The 26480-nt window shown below is 35.7% G+C and overlaps 1 protein-coding gene across 1 annotated transcript in view; it reads left to right on the forward strand.

Annotated features, from left to right (window-relative positions):
* LOC145248098 (cadherin-23-like) overlaps nt 1–26480 on the forward strand; it is a 166900-nt gene that overhangs the window by 106243 nt on the left and 34177 nt on the right. Inside the window, exons 21-24 of the mRNA XM_080109887.1 lie at nt 1911–1999; nt 9912–10004; nt 22138–22200; nt 25402–25468. Of these exons, the coding sequence (XP_079966013.1) occupies nt 1911–1999; nt 9912–10004; nt 22138–22200; nt 25402–25468 (312 nt within the window). The remainder of the gene's footprint in view (nt 1–1910; nt 2000–9911; nt 10005–22137; nt 22201–25401; nt 25469–26480) is intronic.

The raw sequence follows: 26480 nt of genomic DNA on the forward strand, positions 1-26480 counted from the left end.
CATGTTAAAAATTGTGGAGGTGGACCTAATCTGAAAATTTACCTTTTGTTTTTTTAATAAATTGTTAGTTAAAAGCACAGAACAGTGACAAAACACCACCCCCTCCCCTTGGTAAGAATGGCTGAAAAAATAACGGTTTTCTTGGTAGAAACTTTTCTGTATTTCACCTAACAATTTCTGGTGCTAATTGTTAGGTTAAAGTACAGAATAGGTGCAAAACACCCTCCCCTCCCCATGTTAAGAATGGCTTTTTAAATAATAACGTTATCATTTCAGCACGGATCACTTTCTGCATGAGTACCTAATATTTTTATTTTAATTTTTTTCAGCCATTCTTACCATAGAGAGGAGATGGTGTTTTGTAACTATTCTGTGCTTTCAACTAACGATTTATTATTATAAAAAGATATCGTGAAATTATAAAAAAAATCAAAAGATATTGTGAAAGTTGAATTTAACTTGAAAAAAAAGCAAACAAAAACAACAACAACGTGAACGGCAAGTTCAACATTTTAGCAGGAGCTTATTTGGCAATAAGGTCACGTTAGTCGATTAATGGGTGCTAATGCGCTTACTGATCTGCGCTATTTTTTAAATCGTATTTACAAGTTTAATTTGGGTATTATTTTAGATTAGGTCCACCTCCATAATTTTCTTTAAAATGACGACTTAAATAAGTTTTCGACTATGCTGAATACGGAAATCGCATTGAAATTTTGCAGAAATAAGTAGTTATCGAGATATAAATAGTTGTTTTATGCATTGTATTCTTTGGCGGCCATCTTTGTTGCGCACGTAGATTTGTTTATGACGCGCGTGCACGCACATAAAAAAGATGGCCGCCAGAGATTACAATGCATTATACAACTTTTTATCCCGATAACTACTTATTTCTGCAAAATTTCAATGCGATTTCCGTATTCAGCATAGTCGAAAACCTATTTAAGTCGTCATTTGAAAAAAACTATACTTTGAAAAAACCTATACTTTCACCTAACAATTTATAGTTTTAATAATAAAAGTTCATATTTTCTTATATCGAAACAACTGTTTAAAAAAACATAAACAAAAAAAAAAACAAAAACAAAAAACAAAAAACAACTTCGACTTTTATGCTTCAACTCAAAACGCAAGCGAGCAACTTTTTTTTGCCTGCTATAATAAAGAAAAAAAATTTAATTAAAAAGTTGGAAGATAAAAATGAATTTAAATTTTTAAAATAGGGTACATTTTTTTTTTACTTATCGAATAAACAGAAAATGAAATCTAATTCGTCTCGTCAAATCGTGGTGTATGAAATGAATTGAAACAGAAGTTCAGTTCTACCAACAAGGCAGGTCCGCAGTATGGGCTTACAAAAAATATTTTTATTTTATTTAATATTTTTATAATTGGCGATGTTAATTTATTTTAATAGCATAGAAATATCCCTCGACTCTAAAAATGGGTTGTCTGAAAATTTCAATTAAATTGGTAATGTAGAAATATGGTTTTATCGATTTTGAACGAACCAAGAATTACATTTTTATATATATAGATATTGCAGCACTAAGAATTTTGTTTTTTAATTCAATTTATAAAATTATATAATCAAAGGGACTTTGTGTGTAGATATGTGTCTGAGTTTATTCTCTTTGAATTCCAAAATGGCTGGACCGATTTTTTTTTTTTAATTTTACACAAATGTATTTTCCACCACCAACGATCACTACGCTGTTATGTAAGTGACCACTGTCCACTGTTATCCTATCATCATTAACTCTTATCTTCGAGTGACCTTCAAGCTTTAATAAGTGGTTACTCCCCTTGTCAAAAACCTTCTTAACACTTGGAGGCCGGACGTCGATAGTATCACATTGACGTTTAATTTTAAGATCGTAAGCTTTGACAAATTATGTTTCTATTCACAGGTCTACGTTGTTGGCAAAGGCAACCAGGTAATGGTAAATTTGTTGCTATCCTTCGAAAGAACGCAAGACATCAAGGAAGAATTTTGTCGGTAAGAATTTTAAGCATCACTTTAATTCTTGTAAAACTATTCTTTAAGGGCGTCGTAAACACCCGCATAATTTGGAGAGCCAATTATTTCCCGATTGACTTATCAGGTTATAAAAAGAACAGGTTATCTCTCCTCCATGACACCAGGTGCTACCAGATCAGATTGCCTGATGATACTGGATTCCTGACCTAAAATGCACGATACATTGATCTTATTGGGTTTTTTCCTTTCTCTTTACAAAACTCAATCATGTTCTGCAAAGTCAAAAATCAATTTTCCTCTACAAAACAACCAAACCAAACATTAATGCATAAATAACTGCAAATATAAAGAAGGTGAAGAAATAAATTCTTAAATGTTGAGCTAATGCTAAAAATTAAATAAGTCGATCACCTGGCCTTCTTGCGAGAACGTGACTTCATGCCGCTTGATCACTAGAGATCGTCTGAATTAACGGCAAGCTTTATTAATATTAAAATTTCCCTTCATTCTGCGATGGTTGACAGTGGTCTAAGTTAGGTTCTCGCTAGCGAACCCTTTGACCAGCGCCAATCGTCACTTCCTGCACTAATGATTGCAAAAGCATGAAACACTAGTGTCTGTAAGTAAAAAATACTTATTTACAATATATATACAAGGTGCCTTCAATAAGTTTCCAAATCTTTTCCTGTGGGCAATTTTATTGATAGTACACACATGAAACTCTAGTTTTTTTTTTCGAAGTAATCTCCTCCGACTGCAGTGCACTCATATATTATTTAATTGGAATTCATTATTGAGATGAGTATTATTTATTAATTTATTTATTGCGGACTATTATCCTCATCTTTCTTAGTTGTTGTTTCACGATGTTTCGGCCAACTATTCCTCTGACCCTCATCAGGTGGTAACCGTGACGGGATAGGAAATCCGAATCTCTTAACTGCATCCTAAGCAATTATTGCCATCCATAGTTGTTGTCATCTCACCTCGACGAAGGCCAAAGGAATAGTTGGTCGAAACGTTGTGAAAGAACAACTAAGAAAGATGAGGATAATAGTCAGCAATAAATAAATTAATAAATAATACTCATCTCAATAATGAATTCCAATTAAAAATAATATAATTAATGCAATGCACTTGTTGCACCATTCCAAATACTTCCGGAAGACCCCATAGAAGTACTTTTGTGTGAGTGTGTCAATGAGCCTCTTTTATCTCCTCAGATGTCTCATAACGACAGCCTCTAAGGTTTTCCTTAAGCTTAGGGAAAAATCAAAAGCCACATGGAGCAGGGTCTGGACTATAGGGAGGGTCAGAACTGTCTTGATGCCCATCTTGATCGAATAGTCTGTGATCTTTCTGAACACCCTTGGGACAAACTTCATGAAAATCTTCCGCATCTTCAGTCTCTCATGAATAATTGTGTGTACAGTTCCCACACTGACATCAAACTGTGCACTTATTGTCTCTATAGACACACAACGGTCCTTATCCATGAAATTCTTTATTTGATTAATCAACTCTGGTGTTGTGATCTCTTTATTCCTCCCAAACCTCTCATCATTCCTCACAGACTCCCTGCTTTCCTTGAAGACTAGGAACTATGACTGCTGTTTGATCACCATTATTTGAAGGAACGCTTCGAGCCTGCTCTCACCCTCCCAAACCGGTAGGATATCCAATGAAACTTGCTAAGGTTCCAAATATATCCACATTTTTTTCAGTTTGGTGGTTGAAACATTATTTAGAACTAGCAGGACTCATTGACCGGCGTTGCCTGGTGGTAGCGCCCCTCCCCCTCCACATAAAAAATTAAAGTACGGTTGGTGTTGTTGTTGTAGTCCAACCATAAACTTCTCATGGTAAGAACGGCAATCGGAATTGACACCCCCCAACCTACCTATATTAACAACGGCTTTCGTAATAGACATCCCATTTTGTGAGTGTGGGTGTGCTTAGCAAGAAATTAGCCCGTAGTGTAAGGTATGTAATGACAAAAACGAATTATTTAGCTGTATGACCTATTTGGTTAAAAAATAAAAACAAAAATTCAATAATAGTTATAATAGATTAAAGTATGCGCAAATAGTTTTAAACTTCAATGGCATTTTGCATTATGACGTATTTGCGTGACAAAATGAAGAAGGAAATATTTAATAATAGTTAATCTCCGTGCAATTATCCAGAAAAAATAATCTATAAAAAGTAGGTAAACCCCTATAAAGAAATGTAAATTGCAGATCTTACCTGTTCGAGTGCAAAAAAAAAAAAAAAAGAAACAAAAAAGAAAAGAAAAAGAATGAAAGAAATTACCTGCATTAGCAAGGTGCGAACGTATGTCGGCAGAAGGAAAATGAGATGTATGTAATCGGAAGTAGCCATATTGTAGCGCAAGTGACTGTTCGGTTTTGAGGCTGATATCGTTAATCTAGAATGTAGGAATGCTTTTATTTCAGCCAATCGGAAGCCAGTGTAAGACATCATTATTTCTGTAGATGAAAAGTGGTAAGAGAATGCGATGTGTAGCAAACCAGTTAATGTTGGCGTAGGCAGAGGAAAGTAAGAAGTAGAATTAATTAACGCGGTGAATAATCGGGGCATAAGAAGACTTATGGATTATAAGGTGAAATTACAACTACTTTCTCCATAGGTTATGACCATGATGATAATGTCGCTCCTAGGAATAAATGTAATGTTTTAATATTACAAATTAATAAGGTAATAGCTAATAGGGTAAAAATAATAAATTTATATGTGCCATCTGTTGATGGTATTTGTGTCCAGAGGGGAAAAACTGCGCTCCATTTATTATATATATATATATATATATATATATATATATATATATATATATATATATATATAATTTATTACCATTTTATCTGTTTAGTTACACATGTTTCTGCTACCGAATCGTATCAACAATCCACTAACTTCGTCAGACTTGGACAGAAGTGGTTATTATGATTTGAAAAGACGATATTAGAAGAAAACGATTAAAAAAAGAGGGGGGGTCTCAATTTAGATCCGAAATGTTGTCGGATCTAAATTTAGACCCCCCCCCTCTTTTATCGTTTTCTTCTAATATCATTTTTTCAAATCATAATAACCACTTCTGTCCAAGATCTCAACATTTTGAACCGAGAGAGAGACTTAGTTGTCGTACAAAGCTAAGACTCTGTAACATCATCTGTGTATAGATACTCCCTAAGGCATTTGTCTATTAAAATGGTCCTGTGGCGATGGAAGTTATTTTTGGGCTCATGGACTTTAAGTGTCCGAGGGAGTGGCTCTCGTCTTACAAGACATTGCAATCATCATATATATGTACGTATACATATGTATGTATATATATATGTACGTATATATATGTATGCACACACACATATATATATATATATATATATATATATATATATATATATAGATTTTGTTATTGTTGTTATTTTTCAAGCGATACATACGGTTAATATTGGCTCCGCCTCGGAGCTCATTTTTTTTATTTACTTAGAAAGTCGCCCTTTTTAATTTGGACGTATATAACATTTTTATTTATTTATTATTTTTAAAACAGTAATCTACGTACACGCGTGTTTCAAGGTCATTACCTCTCATCAGCGTAGTTTAACTATTTCTAGGGATCGAACCTCAGACCATGTTTACCACAGTCCGGTGCCTTAACCGTTAGGCCATAATCCCTAGATTAATTATACTGTTTATTTTTATCGCTTATAAATTTAGATTTTATTATTGTTGTTATTTTTCAAGCGATACATACGGTTAATATTGGCTCCGCCTCGGAGCTCATTTTCTTATTTACTTAGAAAGTCGCCCTTTTTAATTTGGACGTATATAACATTTTTATTTATTTATTATTTTTAAAACAGTAATCTACGTACACGCGTGTTTCAAGGTCATTACCTCTCATCAGCGTAGTTTAACTTTATCCCTATATATATATATATATATATATATATATATATATATATATATATATATATATATATATATATATATATAGGGATAATGTGCCAACAAAATAAATGTTTACATGATTTTCTTGTTTGATTGTTTTGTTTACATGAACATACAATATTCATATTTTATTAAATATTTTTGAAGAAATGTTTGATTTCTGTAAAAAAAAAAAAAAAAGGAAAGCGAAAAAAAAGAAGATAACTATTTTAAAATCCATTTTAATTACTCAGCGGTGTATCACCCAACAATCATACGTCAATAGCTCTACACCCGCATACATAATAACGTGTACACATAGTCCGTTTTTCTTTCTTACACATTCGTAAAATATTTCACAAAGCCGTCACCACTTATCAAGGCCCAGAGGCCACTCGAGAATAATAGTTAATGAGTGCACGGTAGTCAATGGGACAATATCGCAGTAATTGTCAGTAGTGGAAATTTGGTAAATTGGATTACTTAAAGGGACGGCTCATAAAGAACTTGTTTACATTAGACTTGAAGACGACCATATTGCAGTCAGTTGGAAAGCAGGGAAACAGAAGAGATTTCCGCAGGCGTGCAGTTCTAAGAAAGAAGCTTTGTTTGTGGAATCTTATAGATATTTTGTTACTGATCCAAAACCTGGCCCTACATGTCGCATGAGCATCTTCTAACAGTTTTTAAAAAATAATTGTAAAACCTTACGCTGAATTCTGTGTTTAAAACTGATCTTTCAGAATTATCAAATTTAAATATTTTAAAATTATCAAATTTAAATATTTTAAAAATGAGATATTTTTGAGAATGTTTTCTCTTTGCAATTCAACTGATTATCCATATATCTAAAGAAGTTATAATGTGTCCGTGTGGACATTTCTCAACCCATTTTTATTTTTTATCTACAGACTTGAAATTCGATATATAGGTTATTCCGACATGTGGAAAACTTTTTAATCCGTTTTCATCCGGAAAAAAAGGCTGCATGGAGGTTAAAATTGAAAACATGGTACGTGGGAGTGATCGGATTTTTATCTGTTTGCTGTTTCACAAATGCGCATGCGTGAATAGTTCATATTACGGATTACTTTTGTTAAGAATAAATAATTTGAAAACACTTTTTAAAGACAATGTCATGCTGGTTTAATGGCTATCGTACTTGACTCACTGTCTTTAGGTTTTGGTTTCGATCTTAGTTCGAGTAATTTTTTTTTCACTTACAAGAAGTGAACTGTTTAGAAAAAAACATAATACTCGCACGCACATGTCTCAGTTTCTCTATTAATTAAAATATAATATTTATGTGTACTTTACGACCGGGAAACCCCGGGCAGCCGGCTAGTATATTTATAAAAGCGAGAATGTGTGTGAGGACATTTCTCAACTTATATACCGAACGAATTTTTTTTATCTACAGACATGAAATTTGGTATATAGGATATTCGGACATATGGAAAACGTTTTAATTGTTTTTCATTCGAAAACAAAAGAAGTGCTAAGAGGTCAGTTGTGAGGGTCATCAGATTTTTATCTGTTTGTCAACTTTTTCACGAATGCGCCTGGGTGCATCGTTCACATGACATATTACTCATGTTAAGAAGAAGTAGGTTTGAAAACACTTTTTAAAGATTGCGTCAAGCTGGCCTAATGGTTATTGTACTCGACTCACTATCTTTATGTTTTAGTTTCGATTTCAGCTCGAGTATTTTTTTTTTTTACTAACAGCAAGTGAACTGTTTATAAAAAAACATAATACTCGCATGCACACGTCTCAGTTTCTTTCCGTTTTTTACTTCATTTTTTAATGAATTTTACGTTACGCTTAATACCTACGGTATTTCTGTTTATAATAAACAGGAATTCTGCATTAATTAAAATATAATATTTATGCGCATTTTACGATCGGGCAACGTCGGGCGGCCTGCAAGTATTAGATATTATTGAGAAATAGTGTTATTCATTTTCAAAACATAAAAATATTTAATTCATTTCTATTTTCTATTTATAAATTCAAGATAAATAAGAACAAGTTCTCATATATTTTACGAAAACTGTATTTTACATATAAATAAATTCAAAAGCGAATAAGCGTCAAACATTTCATGAAAATCTGACCGTTGGTTGATTTTTGCTAACTTTATTAAACACGTGTATTTCCACCTTCAATATGGCGAATACGTAGGAACGTTGTTTTAAGTCGTCGATAATGTACACGATTTTAGTTTTGCATGTTCACGATTTTTTTAAGCTAAAAAAGAATTTAAAAATTATTATTAGTTTATTTTAGGCTTCTTCTTCTAAATGGTACAAAAGTTATGACGATAATCCATTACGTTAAAGTAATATGGTGAGTGTAAATCTCTGACGCGTTTTGGGGCTCTGTCAGTGGGGCATTAAAATACGCCGACTGCCCCCCCCCTACAGAGGGTAAAAGTCCCTCAATTGGGGTCCTGGATATGACCTTAAACTATATCCAGTGGCGAGGTCCCAGCTTGTGAGCTGTCGGGAGTGTGGAGCCACCCTTTAATTACCATTGCTCCCAGATCCACTCTGACCCGGAGTGGTAATGCCTGTTAGGGTCCCAACTATGGGTTAAATAGAAACTGACGTGAAAACAACAAATATATTCTATTAAAAAAAATTTTCTTCAAAATCTTTGGATTCGGCATTAAATAACCCGAAAAGGGTTGATATGCCGTAAAAGAAACACAACCAACCAACCAACTGACGCGTTTTGGAAGTACCAACCAATCAGCAATCAGTTCTCATTTTTTTAAAATGGTTCTCATTTTATATCGAATAAGCTAATCAATTAAAAAAGGCCCACGAGGAGCTTCGAATTTGTTAGCATTACTTTTTAATTTTAGTAATCAAGTAAAAAATGGAAGAGTAGAAGCAGGGATACAAAAAGCACATGTGAATGAATATTTAATGGTTTTCTTAAATGTCTAAAAAAAACGAAATTGAATGATCGTAGGAAATGAACTCCTTTTAAAACGAGAAATTACGGTTGGTTATCGAAAATATTTTTGGTGAAGAAAACGTACCCTACACACACAAAAAAAAACATAAATTCCTCCCACTTTTCCTTAAATATTTCCTTAATATTTAAAACTCAACGAATACAACAAACAAGACAGGTTGTGTATGTCTGTTTACAAATGACGCGTGCGTTGGCAATCAGCCAGTGACAATTGAAATGTGTCCTCTTTGAATCCCTCCAATTCCAGGATCCCTTCCGGGGATCCCTTCCGGGGGAAAAAAAGTTATTTTCGATCGTAGGTGTTTCCCTGAAAAAAGAAAAAGAATTGTTTTCATCGTTGCAAAAAATAACGCTTATTTCATCGAAACTTTCCTTCCAAAAAAAAAAAAAAAAAAAAAAAAAAAATTAAAAAGAAAACAAACAAAAATTCTTAGATACTTTTTATGGAAAGAAAAATAAAATTTGATTTCCGTTCAGAGTTTGCACGTTTTCATCTTAAAATGTACAAAAGAAATTTGTAAAGATTAATAAAAAAAAAATATATATATATAAATATACGTTTCTTCAAACAATAAAAATATTGCTTTCATATAATTAAACCTACAGTTAGGCTTATCTTCTTCTGTTAAAGTTTTACTTTTAGCGTTTTAAATTTATCGTCTGGCAGTGTTCGTGTCGGTTTTTACCGGCAACATTTCCGTCTGCTTACTGTAAACTGCCGGAAGATTCCGACGCGACGTTGAGTCATGTTCTGGATCAGTATCAACGTTTTGATTAGGGATCCAAGAACGTTCTCATTGTTCACTAACATCGAAGGGTGCATTTTCGAAAAAAAAAAAAAAAGCACTATATTTTATTCTGCCACTCAGTAAAAAAAAAAAAAAAAAAAAAAAAGTAATAATAAAATTTGTTCAATTTTTACAGAGGGGTTTGGTTTTTATTCATAAAATTTCTTAAAAATGCCATATCTTTTCTTCATTCTCGTTTCAGTGAACTTGGAATGATTCTGGGAAATAATATTACAATTGTTGCAGGAAAAATTGAGCCGTATCAAGAGAGCGATGGGGCATACAATAAAAGAAAGTAAGTCCATGCCTATTATTAATGAGATTTAATATCTGCCTGTCTGAGGATTGAATTATACTATTATTTTTTATATCTGAAGTCTAGACTATACTATTAATTCTACGTCTGAAGTAGAATCTATACTACCTCATTTACATCTGAAGCCAAACCTATACTATTACTTTTATATCTGAAACCGAACCAATGTTATTACTACTACATCTGAAACCGATTATTATGCGATTACCTCTACATCTGCAGCTGAACCTTTACGATTACTTCTAGATCTGTAGCCGAAATTGTACAATTAATATCTATTAGTGCTTACTTCAGTTTAGTATACTATTCCAGACTTATGCACTACCACTTAATACTCAATTCAGGAGTGGGGGTAATGTAATATTGCTTTGTTATCACAAAACCATCCTCTCAGGCATTATCTCCTCCTTTGGTAGAAGCAGATTAGTTGATTTATCTCACGAGACGGATATATTCGTTAGGAGTAGCTGAGTGGTCTTGGCTACTATTTCGAGTAATAATCTTGTAAGTCACCTTAATGAACGAAGATTTGTAGTTAAAGATGGTGTATCTTTAAGTGCAAGGCCTTTAGAGTCTCCCGAAGCGTGTCTACCAGTCGGTATTTATGGCTTAACCAGCCAATCATGTAGGGAGGAAGCCGGGTGTAGTCATATTCATTACGTCAGCAGTATATGTTTGTTAATCATGATACAGCCTCCTAATCTAGCAAAAAAATATTTTAGATTTTACTCATTTCAAAATTACTTGTTAAAAAAATCTTAATTCTCTCCAACCTGTTTTTTGGATCTGCCAAGGCACACAACTCACTAGTGCGATGATTCATTGAATCATTTCAATATCTGTAATTGTTTTAATAGAATGATGTCGCATAATATTTACGAGCTAATATTCTACCAGTCAACCTACCCACTCTTATATTTAACAATAATAATAAAACTAACATTGTAACCTGCTCGTTCCCGCGCAACAACCAAATGATGCTGCTCTCATGCTACTTCACTTATACACGTATCCCAGTTATATCCATGGCATTGCGTGATGGGGTGTTGTCGACTTTTTGTTGTCTTCACGGAATATCAGCACTGACAAAGTTTCATTTTATGGAAGTAAAACTGGTCAAATAATCTTCTTTAACTGGGCCATACTTCCCTCAAGTTGTGTTTGTTGATCAGGAGTCATTCCAGGAGTGGGTTGTCAACTAACAGATGAGAGATATACTTGAAGAAAACAAAAACAAACAGGCAATCAAAGTATTCAGTAACTCAACAAATATTTTTAACTTAAATAAAAAATATATCAATATAGATTTATATAATTATAAAGCTTTGTGCACCGTCTGGGCTTGCTTGCTTTAATCTTGTCTTCAACTATCAGGCAATTCTATCTTTTAAAAAAGGATGACATGTCAATATATATATATATATATATATATATATATATATATATATATATATATATATATACTAGCTTTACCCTGTCACGCGTTGCTGTGGCTCAATTTGGTGTAATGGAAAATTCTAATAAAAAGAGAAAATGCATGTTTCTTATATTGTTAGTACAGCAATCGACTCCCACAAAAAGAAAAAAATGCGGAAATGTAAGAAGTGGTACCCTTTCAGTACGTAATGGTTAGATATTTTAGTGTTTTTTATTTAATGTAAAATGTTTAATCATCTCGAAGAACACAGTGTTTATGCCTGTATTTGGAGAAGACAAATTGTCGCAGACTCTGTTGAAAGATACAGGTAAAGACTGTTTTTCGAGCCGACTAACTGGTACATTAAATAGAAAGAGTTTGAGGGAAAAGTTGTGGGAAACTCAGTATGTAGCAAATGTAATTTCGTTAATGAAGAAGAAGCATTCATAAATGTTAATGTAAACACGTACAGAATTGTTTAGCAAAGAAAAAGCAATCATAATGTGCTGATCTTAATCGGACGTTGTTTATTTTGTAATTTCACGATATGGTCGCGTTGTAATAGTAATTTGTAAAAAAGGAGATGTTAGTTTTTAAAAAATTGTAGTTGAAAGCAGTAATAAATTAAGCTCATAGTTAGATTCCTCGGTCGGAATCTTCAAAACCGGAAGTATAAACTTAGTAGTCTCGCAGTGTGTGTCTTACGGAAGAAAGAAAGAAATGCAAAACAAAACAACTTAATCTTAATCGGACGTTTAGCGCGTTTATTTATTTATTTTTTCTTTTTTGTTTTTTTAAGTAATATGCAAGTAATATCACGGTATCGTTGCATTAAGAAATTGTTTGTTTATGTAATAATAAGTTTTTAGTGGGAAGTACTAATAAATAAAGCTCATAGTCAGATTCCGCGGTTAGAGTTGTCAAAACCGGGAGTAAAATAAGAGTATTTACGCAGTTTGCGTTGTACTTTAAAGGAAAAAAAGAAGCAGATAGGCAAAAATATAATGTTAATCGGATCGTAAATTTTTTATGGGAGAGAAGGAAAAAAACAGAAAAAAGGGGAAAAATGGCTTTAATAACCCTTTACGATTCCAAACCGGTGTTTATTCCTACTGTTCCTTGTGAACGCGTTCTCAGCGGTGTTAAGTGGTAGCACGAGTAGTAGGAATTTAATAGAGAGAAAAGATTTTACAACTTCCGTTGATTCTAACCGGTTTTGGCAGTGAACTCTCACCGGGAAAAATATAGGAATGTACGGTTATCGAAGAAGTGTAAGGGTAATAGGCCTATAGCATACCTCAGATCCTGTGCTGCAGTTTGTGAACATTACATTTGCATGTAATGTCTTGTTTTTTAATCATATTAAGGTCAAACTCACATGGGAAAAATGAGTTCATTTTATTTATATAGATAGAAGATAGAAGATAGATAGAAGATAGATAGATAGAAGAAGATAGATAGAAGATAGATAGATAGAAGATAGATAGAAGATAGATAGAAGAAGAAGATAGAAGATAGAATAGTAAGAAAAGATAGATAGATAGAAGAATAGATAGATAGATAGATAGAAGATAGATAGAAGATAGAAGATAGAAGATAGATAAATAGAATAGATAGATAGATAGAAGATAGATAGAAGAAGATAGAAGAAGAAGATAGAAGAAGATAGAAGAGAAGATAGAGAAGAGAAGAGAAGAGAAGAAGATATATATATATATATATATATATTGACATGTCATATGCGTATGGTCGTGACTCAGGGGAGAGTTGTATGTTTTGATTTCGATTCTAGTTAATGGAGCCCGTGTCATATAAATATTTTTTAGTTTTGATCTCACTACTATATATTAGGGTCAATATAATAATCAATAGAGAATTCTCATTATAATAATAAATACGTAATTTGCATGTATAAAAATATTATATTCAAGCAAATCCATGTCCCTACCAAACTACTCTGTCCATTTTAAGCCTACAGAGTCGATATTTGACATAAGGGGTATTGAGAATTGGAAAATCTTTTTAATCGGTTTTCAGTCAGAAATTTGGCTGTCAAGAGGTGAAAGTTCAACGATTTGACCATTGAAAACTCTACCAAACTCCTCTGCCAATTTTAGGTCTAAAATCTTGAAATTTTAGATGCAGGTTACTTGGACATGGATTAAACTTTTTAATTTGATTTGACTCCAAAATAATAAATGTTAAGGGATCATTATTGGGGTGAAAGTTAAAAAAGAATTGACCTCTGCAGTCTCTACCAAATTACTCAGCCAATTTTTGGTCTAAACATCTGAAATTTTATATAAAGTGTATTCAGATATAGGAGAAGCTTTTTACTCAGCTTTTGACCTCAAATTTGGCTGCCAAGGAGTCAAAATTCAAAAGATTTGATCTTTGCAGTCCTAGCAAACTATTCAGCCAATTTTTGGTCTAAAAATTTGAAATTTATACAGACATGTAGCAAGCTTTTTAATCAGTTTTGGGGCAAACATTTGGCTGAGAGAGCTTGGTCGTTTACGGTCTTTGATGTGCTAATATAGATGGTAGTGTCATCAGCATAAATGTCAACGAATGATGTAAGGATGTGATTTGGAAGATCATTAATGTAGATCAGGAAGAGAGTTGGGCTCAGGATGGACTCCTGAGAGAAATTAATACTGAGAGCTTCTGATTTCTGCCCATCAACCACTACTCTTATGAACCTATCAGAGAGAAATGATTTAATAATTGAGAAGAGATTTCCAGCTATACCATAGCTCGAGATCTTGCGAAGTAAACCTTTATGCCATACCTTATCAAAGGCCTTTGATATGTTAAGAGCAATTGCCCTAGAGAGGAAGCCTCTGTCGAGAGATTCGCTAATCCTATGAGATATAATTGTAAGCATGTCTGCTGTAGATCTAGCAGAATGGAAACCATATTGCACATCACTAAGAAGGTTATTATTACTGAGATAGTTGATTACTTCTCTATTTAACACAGATTCCAGCATTGATAATACACACATGAAACTCTAGTTCCCTTCGAAGTAGTCTCCTCCGGGTGCAATGCACTTGTTGTATCATTCCACTAACTTCTGGAAGGTATCATGGAAGTCATTTTGTGTGAGTATGTCTGTGACCCTCCTCACAGCCTCTTTCATCTACTCAATTGTCTCATGACGACAGCCTCTAAGATTTTCTTTGAGCTTAGAGAATAACCAAAAATCACAAAGTCTGGAGGATGAGAAAATGTCTTGATGCCCGTCTTGGTCAAATAGTCTGTGACAAGGATGAAGTTGTGGACTGCACCCTAGGGACAAATTTCACACAAATCTTCCTCATTTTCAGCTCCTCACGAAATAATTGTGCGTACAGTTCCCACACTGACATCAAACTGTGCACTTATTGTTACTATAGACACACGACGGTCCTTATCAATGGAATTCTTTATTTGGCTAATCAACTCTGGTGTTCTGACTTCCTTACTCCTCCCACACCTCTCATCATCACTCACAGACTCCCCACCTTTCTTGAATCTCTTATGCCACTCAAAAACTGATGCTTGATTCATGCAATATGGTCCAAAAACAGTCTGAAGCATTCCATACGTTTCAGTGGCATTTTTCCAAGTTTAACACAAAATTTTATTGTATATCGTTCTTCTAAAGTGTCTTCATGTCCAGATTGCATTTTTGAAATTCACCGGCTGTGACAATCAGGTTTTAGTAGGGTGTATTCCAATTCCTGCTGTATCTGTTCATTCGAACCTGAAATAGTAAATATTGGTCAGTTTTCTCATAACATGTATAGCAATAACATAGTGAATTTTCAAGAGTCTACGATAATTTTAAGTGCCCGTGCAAAAAGGCTGGAAACTTATTGAAGTCACCTCGTAAGTCTGATGTACAATATGTTTTATAGCCCTTTCTTTTAATTTAAAGTTTGGTTACATTTGACTATATTAGTATATTAGTTATACTAGCGTGGGTGCCCGGCGTTGCCCGGGTGTTTGGAAGTGTGTGTTGAGCAAAAAAAAAAAAAAAAAAAAAAAATCAGTGGTAGTAGGTAGGCAGGCTCGAACCCGTGACACAAAGGCGGAAAAGAAAGTGAAAGAAAACCTGATGTCTTACCCCTACTCCATGACGCGACCGGAAGTTCTGAACGTTGGAATTAGTAAAGTCATTCCAACTGATACAATGACTTGCAAAAATGACGACGCAAAAAAACGACCCTTCTTGTAGAAAAGTGCCTAGTTAAGGGTGAAGGCATTAATGTTTTTGGCCAATTTTTTTTACATTTATCGTCCGAAGGGTCGAGCTTCAAAACTATACCGATCTCGTGAAAATCCATCACTTCTATCGAAAGTTTAGGCAGACATACATACATACAAACATACATACATACATTTAAACAGACAGGTGAGATTTATATTATAGATGACATACCAGTTCACATTAGATCACCGAAGTTAAGTAACGTTAAACCTGGTCAATACTAAAATAGGTGACTATTGGAGAATTCCAGGTGCTATATGTGCTCTCTGCTTATCTCGGCATTATTTCCAGTCGTCTCTGACATTTTTTTTTTTTACACGGTGGTCACCACTTATCAAGGCCCGGAAGCTACTCAGGGATAAGGGTTATTGCAAGTACAGTACATTAGTGTGGAGATTTAATGAAGTGTTTACTTAAGAGGGCGGTTCATTAGGAATTTGTTAACGTTGGACTTGAAGACATCCAAGTTGTAGTCAGGTGGGAAGCAGGCAGACGGAACAGAGTTTTCCTTGCCACTGGACTCAAGCAGTGCTTATTCAGGAGAAGTGTGATGCAGGATTGCACAACTCTTGCCTCACAATTACACGGTAGCTATGCTTACAGGGGCTATCCATTGTCTCTTGAGACTGAACAGATTCATCCATAGTATATGTTAATAAAGTTTAAGATACGATATTGGGTATTATTATCATTTGTAGTAGTAGTATTTTTTAAAGTTTTGAATCATTATTTTTATTTGTTCATCGACGATATAATTAGGAAATTCGTTATTAATAAGGATTTGTTTTTATTTTTTAGTTTAGTCAGTAATGAAGGTTAGTGAAGGAGATTAGTTTTGCGCAATTGAGTAGGTATTTAGCAATGGATATTTTGTAGCGATGGAAGCATTTGTTCCTGAAATTTAAACGACAAGAAATTTAATCAGGTTGTTTTTATATAAATAGAAGTGTTAAACGTACTATTAGAGTTCCTATTTACAATACCTCCCCACGGGACAGAGTTAGACCCCAGGGTCGTTTTTTAACGTGGAGAAAAGGAAAAAAAAAAAAATTATCTCAGTCGTGAAGGATTTCTCCTTCACTGAGAGAGGACAAGAAATTGAAGCGCAGAATCTGCAGAACAGATACTACACGTTGAGATAATAAATCTTTTATTCAGGCTAAAATTAACATGACAAAAACTTAGGCACAAGGCCAACTCAAAAAGGGGGGGAATTGGGGGTCGTTAGTCGTCCTTGTCACTCCAGAACTAAACAAAAGTTTCTCTTAGCTAGTATTTTCTTCCACCATAATACCACGTTCACCCTTTCTTACGTCCTACTTAGAACCAAATTGTTTAAAACATTTTTTATTAGCATGTAAAAACAAAAAAGATAACAATAAAGGTAATACAATAATTCATTTGTGTCGAGGGCGGGGAAGAAAAAATACAAAAGTGGTTAGTAGGACCCTCCCAACCCTGTCTAGTTGATAGACCGCCTGTTCCACTTCGGTTTGTAAAGGAACCTGAGCTCCTGCGGGGGCAGTCTCTAAGTGGGGATGCCTTCTAGATGAGATGAAATGGGGTGGGGGGTTAATGATTGATTTCTTTCTCTCCAAGATGGGTGAAATTTAGAGGGAAGGGGTGCAAAAGAAAAATTGCAGTTAGGTGGGGATGGGGATCTTGGAGGCTTCCTAGTCGGGGAGGGATGGAGCACTCACTCGGCTAGCTAAGAGGCTAAAGATTATTTTACACTTGACAGAACTGCACGTTCCACACCTAGGCGGGGAACATGTATTCAAATTTGGCTCCTTTTCATACACACAGACTTGCTACATGTATCCATCTTCTGTCAAATGACGCGCGATGCAACCTCTTTCTATCACATCTGATTTTCACCCATAGTTGGTGTTTAAAGAAGGCGATCAGATTCTGATCAGAAAAAAACAACCCCCCACCACCACCACCTTACAGTCGCGACGTCCAAATCACCATTTTCGCCATGGTTAGGATTGTAACGTAGGCCATTTGTCTTCCTCGGTCCCACGGCGGCCTTACGTTGTCAACGACATTGGATACGGTAATCGGGCGAGGATGCTCGGTGTCTATGCGAGCCGTTACCTTCCTGACATACGACCAGTACCAGCGGAGTTATACTACACTTTGATCTTGGCCTGAAGGCCAAGAGTTGTTAATAAGAACATTAAGGAATGCGATTTTATATTTTATATATATTTAGTTTTACAGTGAACTTAAGAACATAGTTATTTTGGGAAATGTCCTAAAGTTGGTATATCTGTTCATTATTATCAGCTAGATTAAGAATATAAATCAACATAGAGGATTTTATAGTGTAACTAGCGGGGAGATCCGACGTTGTCCGGGATTTAATGATGATCAACGAATGTTTCACACTCCCATATTTTTATTGTTATCGAAATCGGTAAAATCGCCCCCCCTTTTTTTTTTTAATTAAATCGATTGATTGCCTACTTTAGTTGAAGATCCATCGCCATGCACCGGGGGAAAGGTTACATGCCGCCCCGCAGTTACTCAGTCCACAGTACAAAGTAGTCTACATTGCACTGTAGAGAACCTACACTTTATTATATAAAATTATTTTTTTATATATATAATGACGTGAATTAAAGTTTAAAATGAAAAAGTAAAGTATCATGCTTCAAGTGTGCTTTAAAAAGGAATATTCATTTCTAACGCGCCTCTGTCATATCAAAGAACATACTGTTGATTTTATATGTCGGGGCTTTCAGCTTGTGTGGTAATAAAACTTCTCAAATGCACTTGTGATGTTAGGCTGTGTAAGGTGTTAGCTTTGGTCAAAAACGTCTTCTTTCGTCGAATTATTTTGATTATCGATTATCAATACTTATCAGAGGCATGAGATGCAGCCACTAGTTGGACCTGTGCCTACTAAAACTATGGCCAGATTCAACTATCGGAGGGCTAACTGGGAGGGTTTCATGGACAACTTAGAGAATACAATTAATGATGTACCCCCCCCCGTAGCATCAGGATATGAAGCCTTCCAAGCTCTTGTGTGGCACATTGCCAAGAAGAACATCCCAAGGGGCTGTAGGAAGGAATACATAACTGGCTTGGATGAGACAAGTAAGACCATCTATGAAAATTATGTACAAGCATATAACAGAGACCCATTCGAAGAACTTACCACTGAGCTGGGCAACAAACTGTTGGCCTCCCTATCTGCAGCCCGTAAGGAGCGATGGATGGAGACCGTTGCAGATCTGGACATGACCCACAATAGCAAAAATGCATGGAAAACAATAAAGAAGCTAAACAGCGATAAAAAACCGGACACTACAGCAGCAGCAGCAGTCTCACCAAACCAAGTTGCTCACCAACTACTTATAAATGGGAAAACACTGCACAGAGAACGAGGTTACGTTAAACAGATGAAAGAGAAGATGGGCGAAGTCCAAAAAGAGTCTTATGACATGTTCCCCCCCATTTACTGAGGAGGAATTGAAGACTGGAATTAAACATCTCAAGTCTAGAAAGGCATCAGGACTCGATGGTATCTCAACAGAGATGATCCAGAATTTTGGGCCAAAATCTCGTGAATGGATCCTATCACTGTTCAACTCCTGTGCTGCTGGATACAACATTCCCAAGATCTGACGACGGGCAAAAGTTATAGCTCTTCTTAAACCAGGGAAAGATCCCCAACTACCATCTAGCTATCGCCCTATATCCTTGTTGTGTGTACTGTACAAGTTGTATGAACGCCTCATTCTGGACAGGATATCACCAATAGTTGAAGACCAGCTTACGGACGACCAGTCTGGATTCAGGGAGCGGCGTTCATGTGTTGGTCAGGTTCTGAACTTGACTCAGTACATAGAGGATGGGTATGAAAGAAAAAAAATCACAGGGGCTGTATTTATCGACCTCACGGCAGCCTATGACACCATAGTTGGCCAGACCTTGAAGAATAGAAAAATGGTTTCCATTATAGAATCTCTTCTCCAGAATCGGAGATTCTTTGTCGAAATGGATGGTAGGCAGAGTCGGTGGAGGTCACAGAAGAATGGTCTGCCCCAGGGTTCTGTCTTGGCGCCGACTTTGTTTAACATCTATACAAATGACTTACCAGAATTTACAGACATCCGTAGATTCATCTATGCTGATGACACGCGTCTTGCGACACAAGACAAGAGCTTTGAAGCAATTGAGAAAAGAATCTCCAGTACCTTAAAAACCCTATCCTCCTACAATAAGAAATTGTTCCTCAATCCCAATCCTGGGAAAACAAAAGTTTGTAGTTTCCACCTTAACAACCACATAGCCAACAGGAAGCTGAAGATCCAATGGGAAGGTAAGGAGCTAGTAAATGAACCATATCCAGTCTACCGTGGCATCACACTGGACCAAACTCTCTCCTTCAAGACACATAGACAAGCTCCGAAAGAAGATCGCGCCTCGAATTGACTTAGTCAACATACTGGCTAACTCGAGTTGGGGAGCAGACCCACACACGCTAAGGACAACATCATTAGCCCTATGTTACTCCACGGCTGAATATGGCGCTGCAGTATGGTCTCGCTCAGCCCATGCTCACTGCATTGATGCAGATCTCCACAAAGCTTGCCGGATCATAACTGGAAACTTAAAAAGCACACCTCTACCAGCCCTATACCGATTAAGTGGCATACCACCACCTAAAGTCCGCCGGGATATAATTGCAAGAGTTGAGCGTACTAAACAACTCGAAGACCCCAGACACCCTCTCTATGGCTACTCAGAGGTGGCTAGACGACTTGTGTCGCGGCGAAGCTTTGCCACAGTGGAGGAACTACCGGACACTCCTACATCCTCTTACCGGCTGCAGATGTGGAGAGAGGTAGACCCTCAGTCTACAAATATAGCACTGCCAGAGCCTAGTGAAACCTTACCACCTTGCACACACCTGTCCCATTCGGAGTGGGTCACTCTGAATAGGACAAGGGCAAAAGTTGCAAAACTGGCGACAACCTCCTCATGTGGGGTTACTCTACAACTGCTGAATGCGCCTGTGGTGCCCAAGTTCAGACCATCGAGCACATTTTAACATCTTGCCCACTGGGGCCCAACTGCACGGACGAAGACCTCAGTGTTGGTAATGAAACCGCACGCCACTGGTTGAAGAGATGGAGCGACAAGATATGATGATCAGAGGCATTTCGAAACAAAGCCTATTTAAGAATACTGCGAGATACATAAAAAAACTTTCGTGTGAAATTTCATAAAAATCAGCACAGACGTTTTTGAATCTATAGAAAACGAACTCACACAAAGAGACAAGGTTGTTTTTGTTTTTTTTTATAATAGTAGAGATAAAGATTAAATATTGTTTGCAAGATTGCTCAAATAAAATTCGCTGAAAGTCAGTCCGGCAACTGAATCCATAGAAACTGCATCAATCTGAGTGTAACTGTTCCCCTTGCAGTCATAAAAAGATACTTCAGCAGTGCTAATTGATAGTACCTTTTTGGTATTTTTTTTTATTGATTTTAAGTGTAAAGAGAGACGAGTTATTGCATGTATAATTGGTAATTGTCATTTTTTTTTCTTTTTTCTTTTTTTTTGACAGGCACATTAGCTTTCTACGTCTAGAGAAGCAATGATTTTATTGTTCTGTATTTGGCTGAGGCGCTAACCTACCCCCCCCACCCCATACCACTTTAATCACGCTACCTGCAGCTGGGTATATTTCCGTTTGCTGCCAGATTATTCTGATATGTACTGACGTAACTCTCGCCAAAACTTATACTAGTTAACTTAATTCCTACTTACCGGCGTAGGATTCCAATAGATAACATATTGTGTATGGTTGAATTAACTTGAAATTGTTTTGAAAGTGTTTTCACTTTACACTTATTACGGCAAAGTGGCCCAACTTTCGCATTTATTCATTTAGTTTGCTAGTATATTTTATTATCATAAAACTGTCATGTGGCGGATATTCCGTCCATATATATATAAGAGAGGGGGAGGGGAGAGAGAGTATCAATAATCAGCTTAATGCTTCTCATCAGAAGAAGAGGGAAGATGCTAGGTAACATAATAGGATGCGACTAGCGATAGTTACATTAGGAGTGAAATAATTGTGCAATGAGAGATGAAATATTGAGACTGTTGAAGTGGGAGAACTAAAGTGATCTCTGTGATATAGGAGTATAGCTTTAGTATAGTATGGTATAAAGAGTTCTTACACTCCTAATTGATGTATCATCCTTATTGACTAAATGAATGAATCTGTATACATCAACAAATATTTTTATATTGTCATTTTCTTATTTTATTGATACTCTAAATAAGCTCCAAAACAATTTGTTGAGCTTTGCATTATTCCGATAAGTCTCCTCGCGCGCGCGTGTGTGTACGGTTGAACAAACATACGTTTCCTTTTGATATTATGATTTCATTTGTTTATTTTTCAGGACATCCATGTACATCTACGGCATTGAAGATGGTGAAATCATGTCAGCCGAAAGACTACGGAGGTAAGCAACCTGCAAAAATAAATTCTATGCTTGTATTTATTGCTTCTGCATTATTTATTTATTTATTTATTTTTTTTTTTGCCGGACAGAAAACTAACACATTTATGAAAAATTCTTGAATCGACAAAGTTGTTTCTTTTGATTGGTTCTTTGTAAAATAATAATAATAATAATAATAATAATAATAATAATAATAATAATAATAATAATAATAATAAATGCCTTAGCTATTATTTTACCGCTGACGATTTCCATGACAATATATTATTGGTCCTTTATAAAATCACCACGTGATCAAAAAATCAAAGCACAGCTTCGATCTCTTTTAACTTTCCTGAATCAATCTGCTATCTATTCAAAGAGATAGCAATATTTTATGGTTCGCAAGTTTATTAACGTTGTATCTCCCCGCTTCTCTCTAATTATACAACATTCTTTACTCTCATCTAATTAATTAATGCTATTATTTTACGGTTTACTATTACTTGTTAGATCATCATGTGATCGATAAATCAAAGCATTATTCTAGCTCGTAATATTTGGATTCATCGAACCACTGTTCTCATCTGGAGTGTGATTTTCACAACTTTTCGGTCGATGTAACATCCGACCTTCTTCGGGTGTATCTTGTCGAACTCGGGATGTTTCTGTCAAACTTTAGATGGAATTTCGAACGGAACCCGTTATTTCGCGGAGGTAGCATGCTCTTGTTCCGTCAGCCATGACTGGATAGAAGTCTTAATTCACACTTGAATTGAACCTTCAACCTTCAGGAGAATATCATTTTTACAATTGATTATTCCAAGTACCCTAACCACTGTGCCACAAGTCCTTGCGGTCTGAGGTCACATCGGTCCAAACATTGTGAAAATCACACTTAAGATGAGAACGATAGTCCGATGAATCCAAATAATACGAATAACCAATCCTCATCTCAAAAGTTCAGAAACGTCATTATTCTAGCTTTCCTTCATGAATCTGCAATCTATTCAAAGAGACAGCAACACTTTATGGTTCACATGTTTATTAATGTTATATCATCTAATTTTACGACGCTCATTATTATACATGCTATAAAAATTGTTTTAGCTATCATGTTAAAAAATATCGGCGATTCCCAAACACGGTTTACAACCTCCATTACAATACATACTTAACTTAGTAGGACGACTTTCTTTGTCCACCCTCCATGCGAAAGACATCTATGAGAAAAAATGTTATGTTACACCGTGAAAGACACGTTTTCGTTTGCTGTTTGAATTGAACAAAGCGTTCGTACATCTTATTTGGTATCCATTATTCTATATTCCATTCTTTATCCCCTTTTCATGTCTTTTTTCATATAATCTTTATCATGCCTTTCGTGTCTAGTCGGCATTACTAATTGTTGTGGACCAGTAAGGGTTCTGGGAGAAAGACACAAACACGAGATTTAGTGAAACAAAGTATATTGAAGAAAATATAAATACAGTAAATAATGAGTGATTAAATGTCTATTTGACTGCCAAAAAGGTTACCCTACTATTATTTACTTCCTTCTAGCCATAGCAAGATGTGACACAAGGTCAAAAAGTGGAGGAGAGTCAAGCCAGTTCTCCAAGAGAATGAGCACTCTGGCCTCTTAAAAATTGTCTGGGCAGCCGTATCGGCATTCCTCAATAGGAATCTCACTAAGCAACAGACTTACTCCCCCAGAAAGATGAGAGGCAATAGCCTTGGAGGGCAGACCTCCTAGAACTGCACTAGACCAAAGACAACCATATGTAGCCAACAGGGAAAAAACAATTTCAATAATGACCTAAATTTTTTTAGCTTTCAAATAAAAACCTCAGCTACACAAAGTAGGGTTTCCTTAACACCGAGACGCATGTGCCTCCAGTATTTATAGAGAAGGTGAAGAGTTCATGTAGTCCGTAAAGGTAAGTACCATAACACTAATATAACATTAGTCTATAATAAACTTTAAATGAGTATTTTTTCGGCCCCTCTTTCCTGACTTGTGTCATAGTTTTGATGAAATAAAACTTAAATTGTTATAAAGGGAATGGGAACAATTTATTCCCAACACATGGGCAACTTCTTTTAAATTAGGTATTAATTATTCCACTTTATAACAACACCGCTAACGCCCTGATCCCCACTTTCCCCCCAATTGAAATGAATGGGTCTCATCTCAAGGAAACACCCTGTTTCGATAAACTTCTGGAACTGACCTTCACTCCTGACCTGAAATGTATGACTTACATCAAACTTGTTACCAATGCCGCTAGAAAATGATTGCATCAAATAATATCTCACGCCACACGAAATCCTCTACCTGTATAAGAGCCAAATACGTCCTAAAATGGAGTACTGTTTCTACATCTAGGAGTAAGGGCTGTTCAGGGCAACTTTTCATGCCTTGATAGGGTTTAAAACCAACTTAGAAACCTAGTAGGTGATCTCCGTTCACCTCCTTGCAATCTTTTTCTCACAAAAGAAACGTTCCTAGTCTCTCTTCTATCATTATTTTCATAGCAAGTGCTCGACTGAGCTTCAATCTATGGTCCACCTCTGCAAAACATTCACAGCAAACACTCTCCTAACTACAACGACTGTCAACAATTTTCCCCACTCTCTGTCCGTACCTAAATCTAAACAAAATTTCCAAGAGCAAAATTTCTTTCCTAGCCTATGGAACTCTGTACTGCGGGCGTGCTTTCCAGCTGACTACGACATGGTTGTCTTCAAATCCAATATAAACAAGATATACTTGAACCGTCCCCTCAAATGATCAAATTCTATCCAATTTCTACCACTATCAATCACCTTACATTAATTAACCTTTATCCTTGAGTGGCCTTCAGACCTTGATAAGAGGTGACTCTCTTGTAAAAAATGTGTTTCTGAATTCGGAATAATAAATCATTAAAAACACTAAATTATTCCAATTCAAGAAAAGAAAACATTCCAGTTAAAAACTGTCTTTTAGCATTCCTGTTATCAGTGGCATGCAGAGTGCTGGTGCTGCCCAGCAGCAACCGCTTGATTGTATGTCCCAAAGATACAGGTATAAGTCCTAGTACTAAGAAATATTATGAGAAAAAGAAAATAACTTGAATGCTGAGCTGGAAGCCTTTTTTTTTCTTTGCTTCTAACGATTATGTTTAAAAGAAATACGAAATTTAATCATGTTCGTTTGTATTTTTTTTTTTTTTGTAGTCTTATAGATTTCAAGTCAAAAGAACTTAGTCGATTCCTGAACATGCATTCAGTAATTCATGTTGGGGTAAGTAATTTGACATTTTTTCTTTCTAATCTTGAATTATTACGGGTTAAACTCCATATTAAAATATCAGTAAAATACTGCTATCAACTAGTTGCTGTTATTATTGGTACTCACTAGGAGTTTTCACACAAGCCATCATCAAAGATTTCGCCCTGTCAACAACCTGTGGGGTTCCCTGGAATCTAGGTGACAATAAGTCTCCCTAGATTTCCATTAATTTCCACCTCTTTCGATAATCTTCGCAAATGAATTTGTGTTATGGTAACAGCAGTTTACCATTGATTTCTCAATGACGATTGGCCTTCAGTGGAATTTAGGTGGCAATAAGTTCAAGATCCCAGTCCTTTTTGTACTCATCCAGTGGAGGTCTGGTTAGTGTTTTCTCTCCTCGGTCTTTTTATACTTCCTGACTCTTCATGACTATTTGGTGTGATGCCAGTTGGTGCCGAGACTACAATTATTATTATTATTATTAACAACTCACAGATCATCGGTGATTATGCACATATAAAAACCACTGGTGTTCCCTGAAGTCTAAGTGACAGTGTCTCCCCAGATTTCCAGTACTCTCCAGCTATTCAAATAATCATTGAAAATGACTTTGCATTATCACAAAAGCCACTTACCAACTAGAATCTTAGGAAGATTTTCTACCATTTCAGTAATTATAAGAGCAACCAAACTTATTAAAAAGAATTTTTAAAAATATACCCAGTGAACAAAGTGCAAGAGAGATACAAACAATTGCACTTAAAGGGACAGTATAACTATATCCGATGGTGAGGCCCCATAAAACTATATCCGATGGTGAGGCCCCACCTTGTGGGCGTTGGGGAGTGTGGAGCCACCCTTTAATTGTCATTGCTCCCAGGTCCACTCTGACCCGGAGTGGCAGTACCTGTTAGGGTCCCAACTATGGGTTAAATAGAAACCGACTTAAAAAAAACAAATATACTCCATTAAAAACCGTTCCTCAAAATAACTAGATTCGGCATTAAATAACCTGAAAAAG

The sequence above is a fragment of the Euprymna scolopes genome, chromosome 26 (genome assembly GCF_053919585.1).
Source record: "Euprymna scolopes isolate OS-2025 chromosome 26, ASM5391958v1, whole genome shotgun sequence".
Classification (NCBI taxonomy): Eukaryota; Metazoa; Mollusca; class Cephalopoda; order Sepiida; family Sepiolidae; genus Euprymna; species Euprymna scolopes.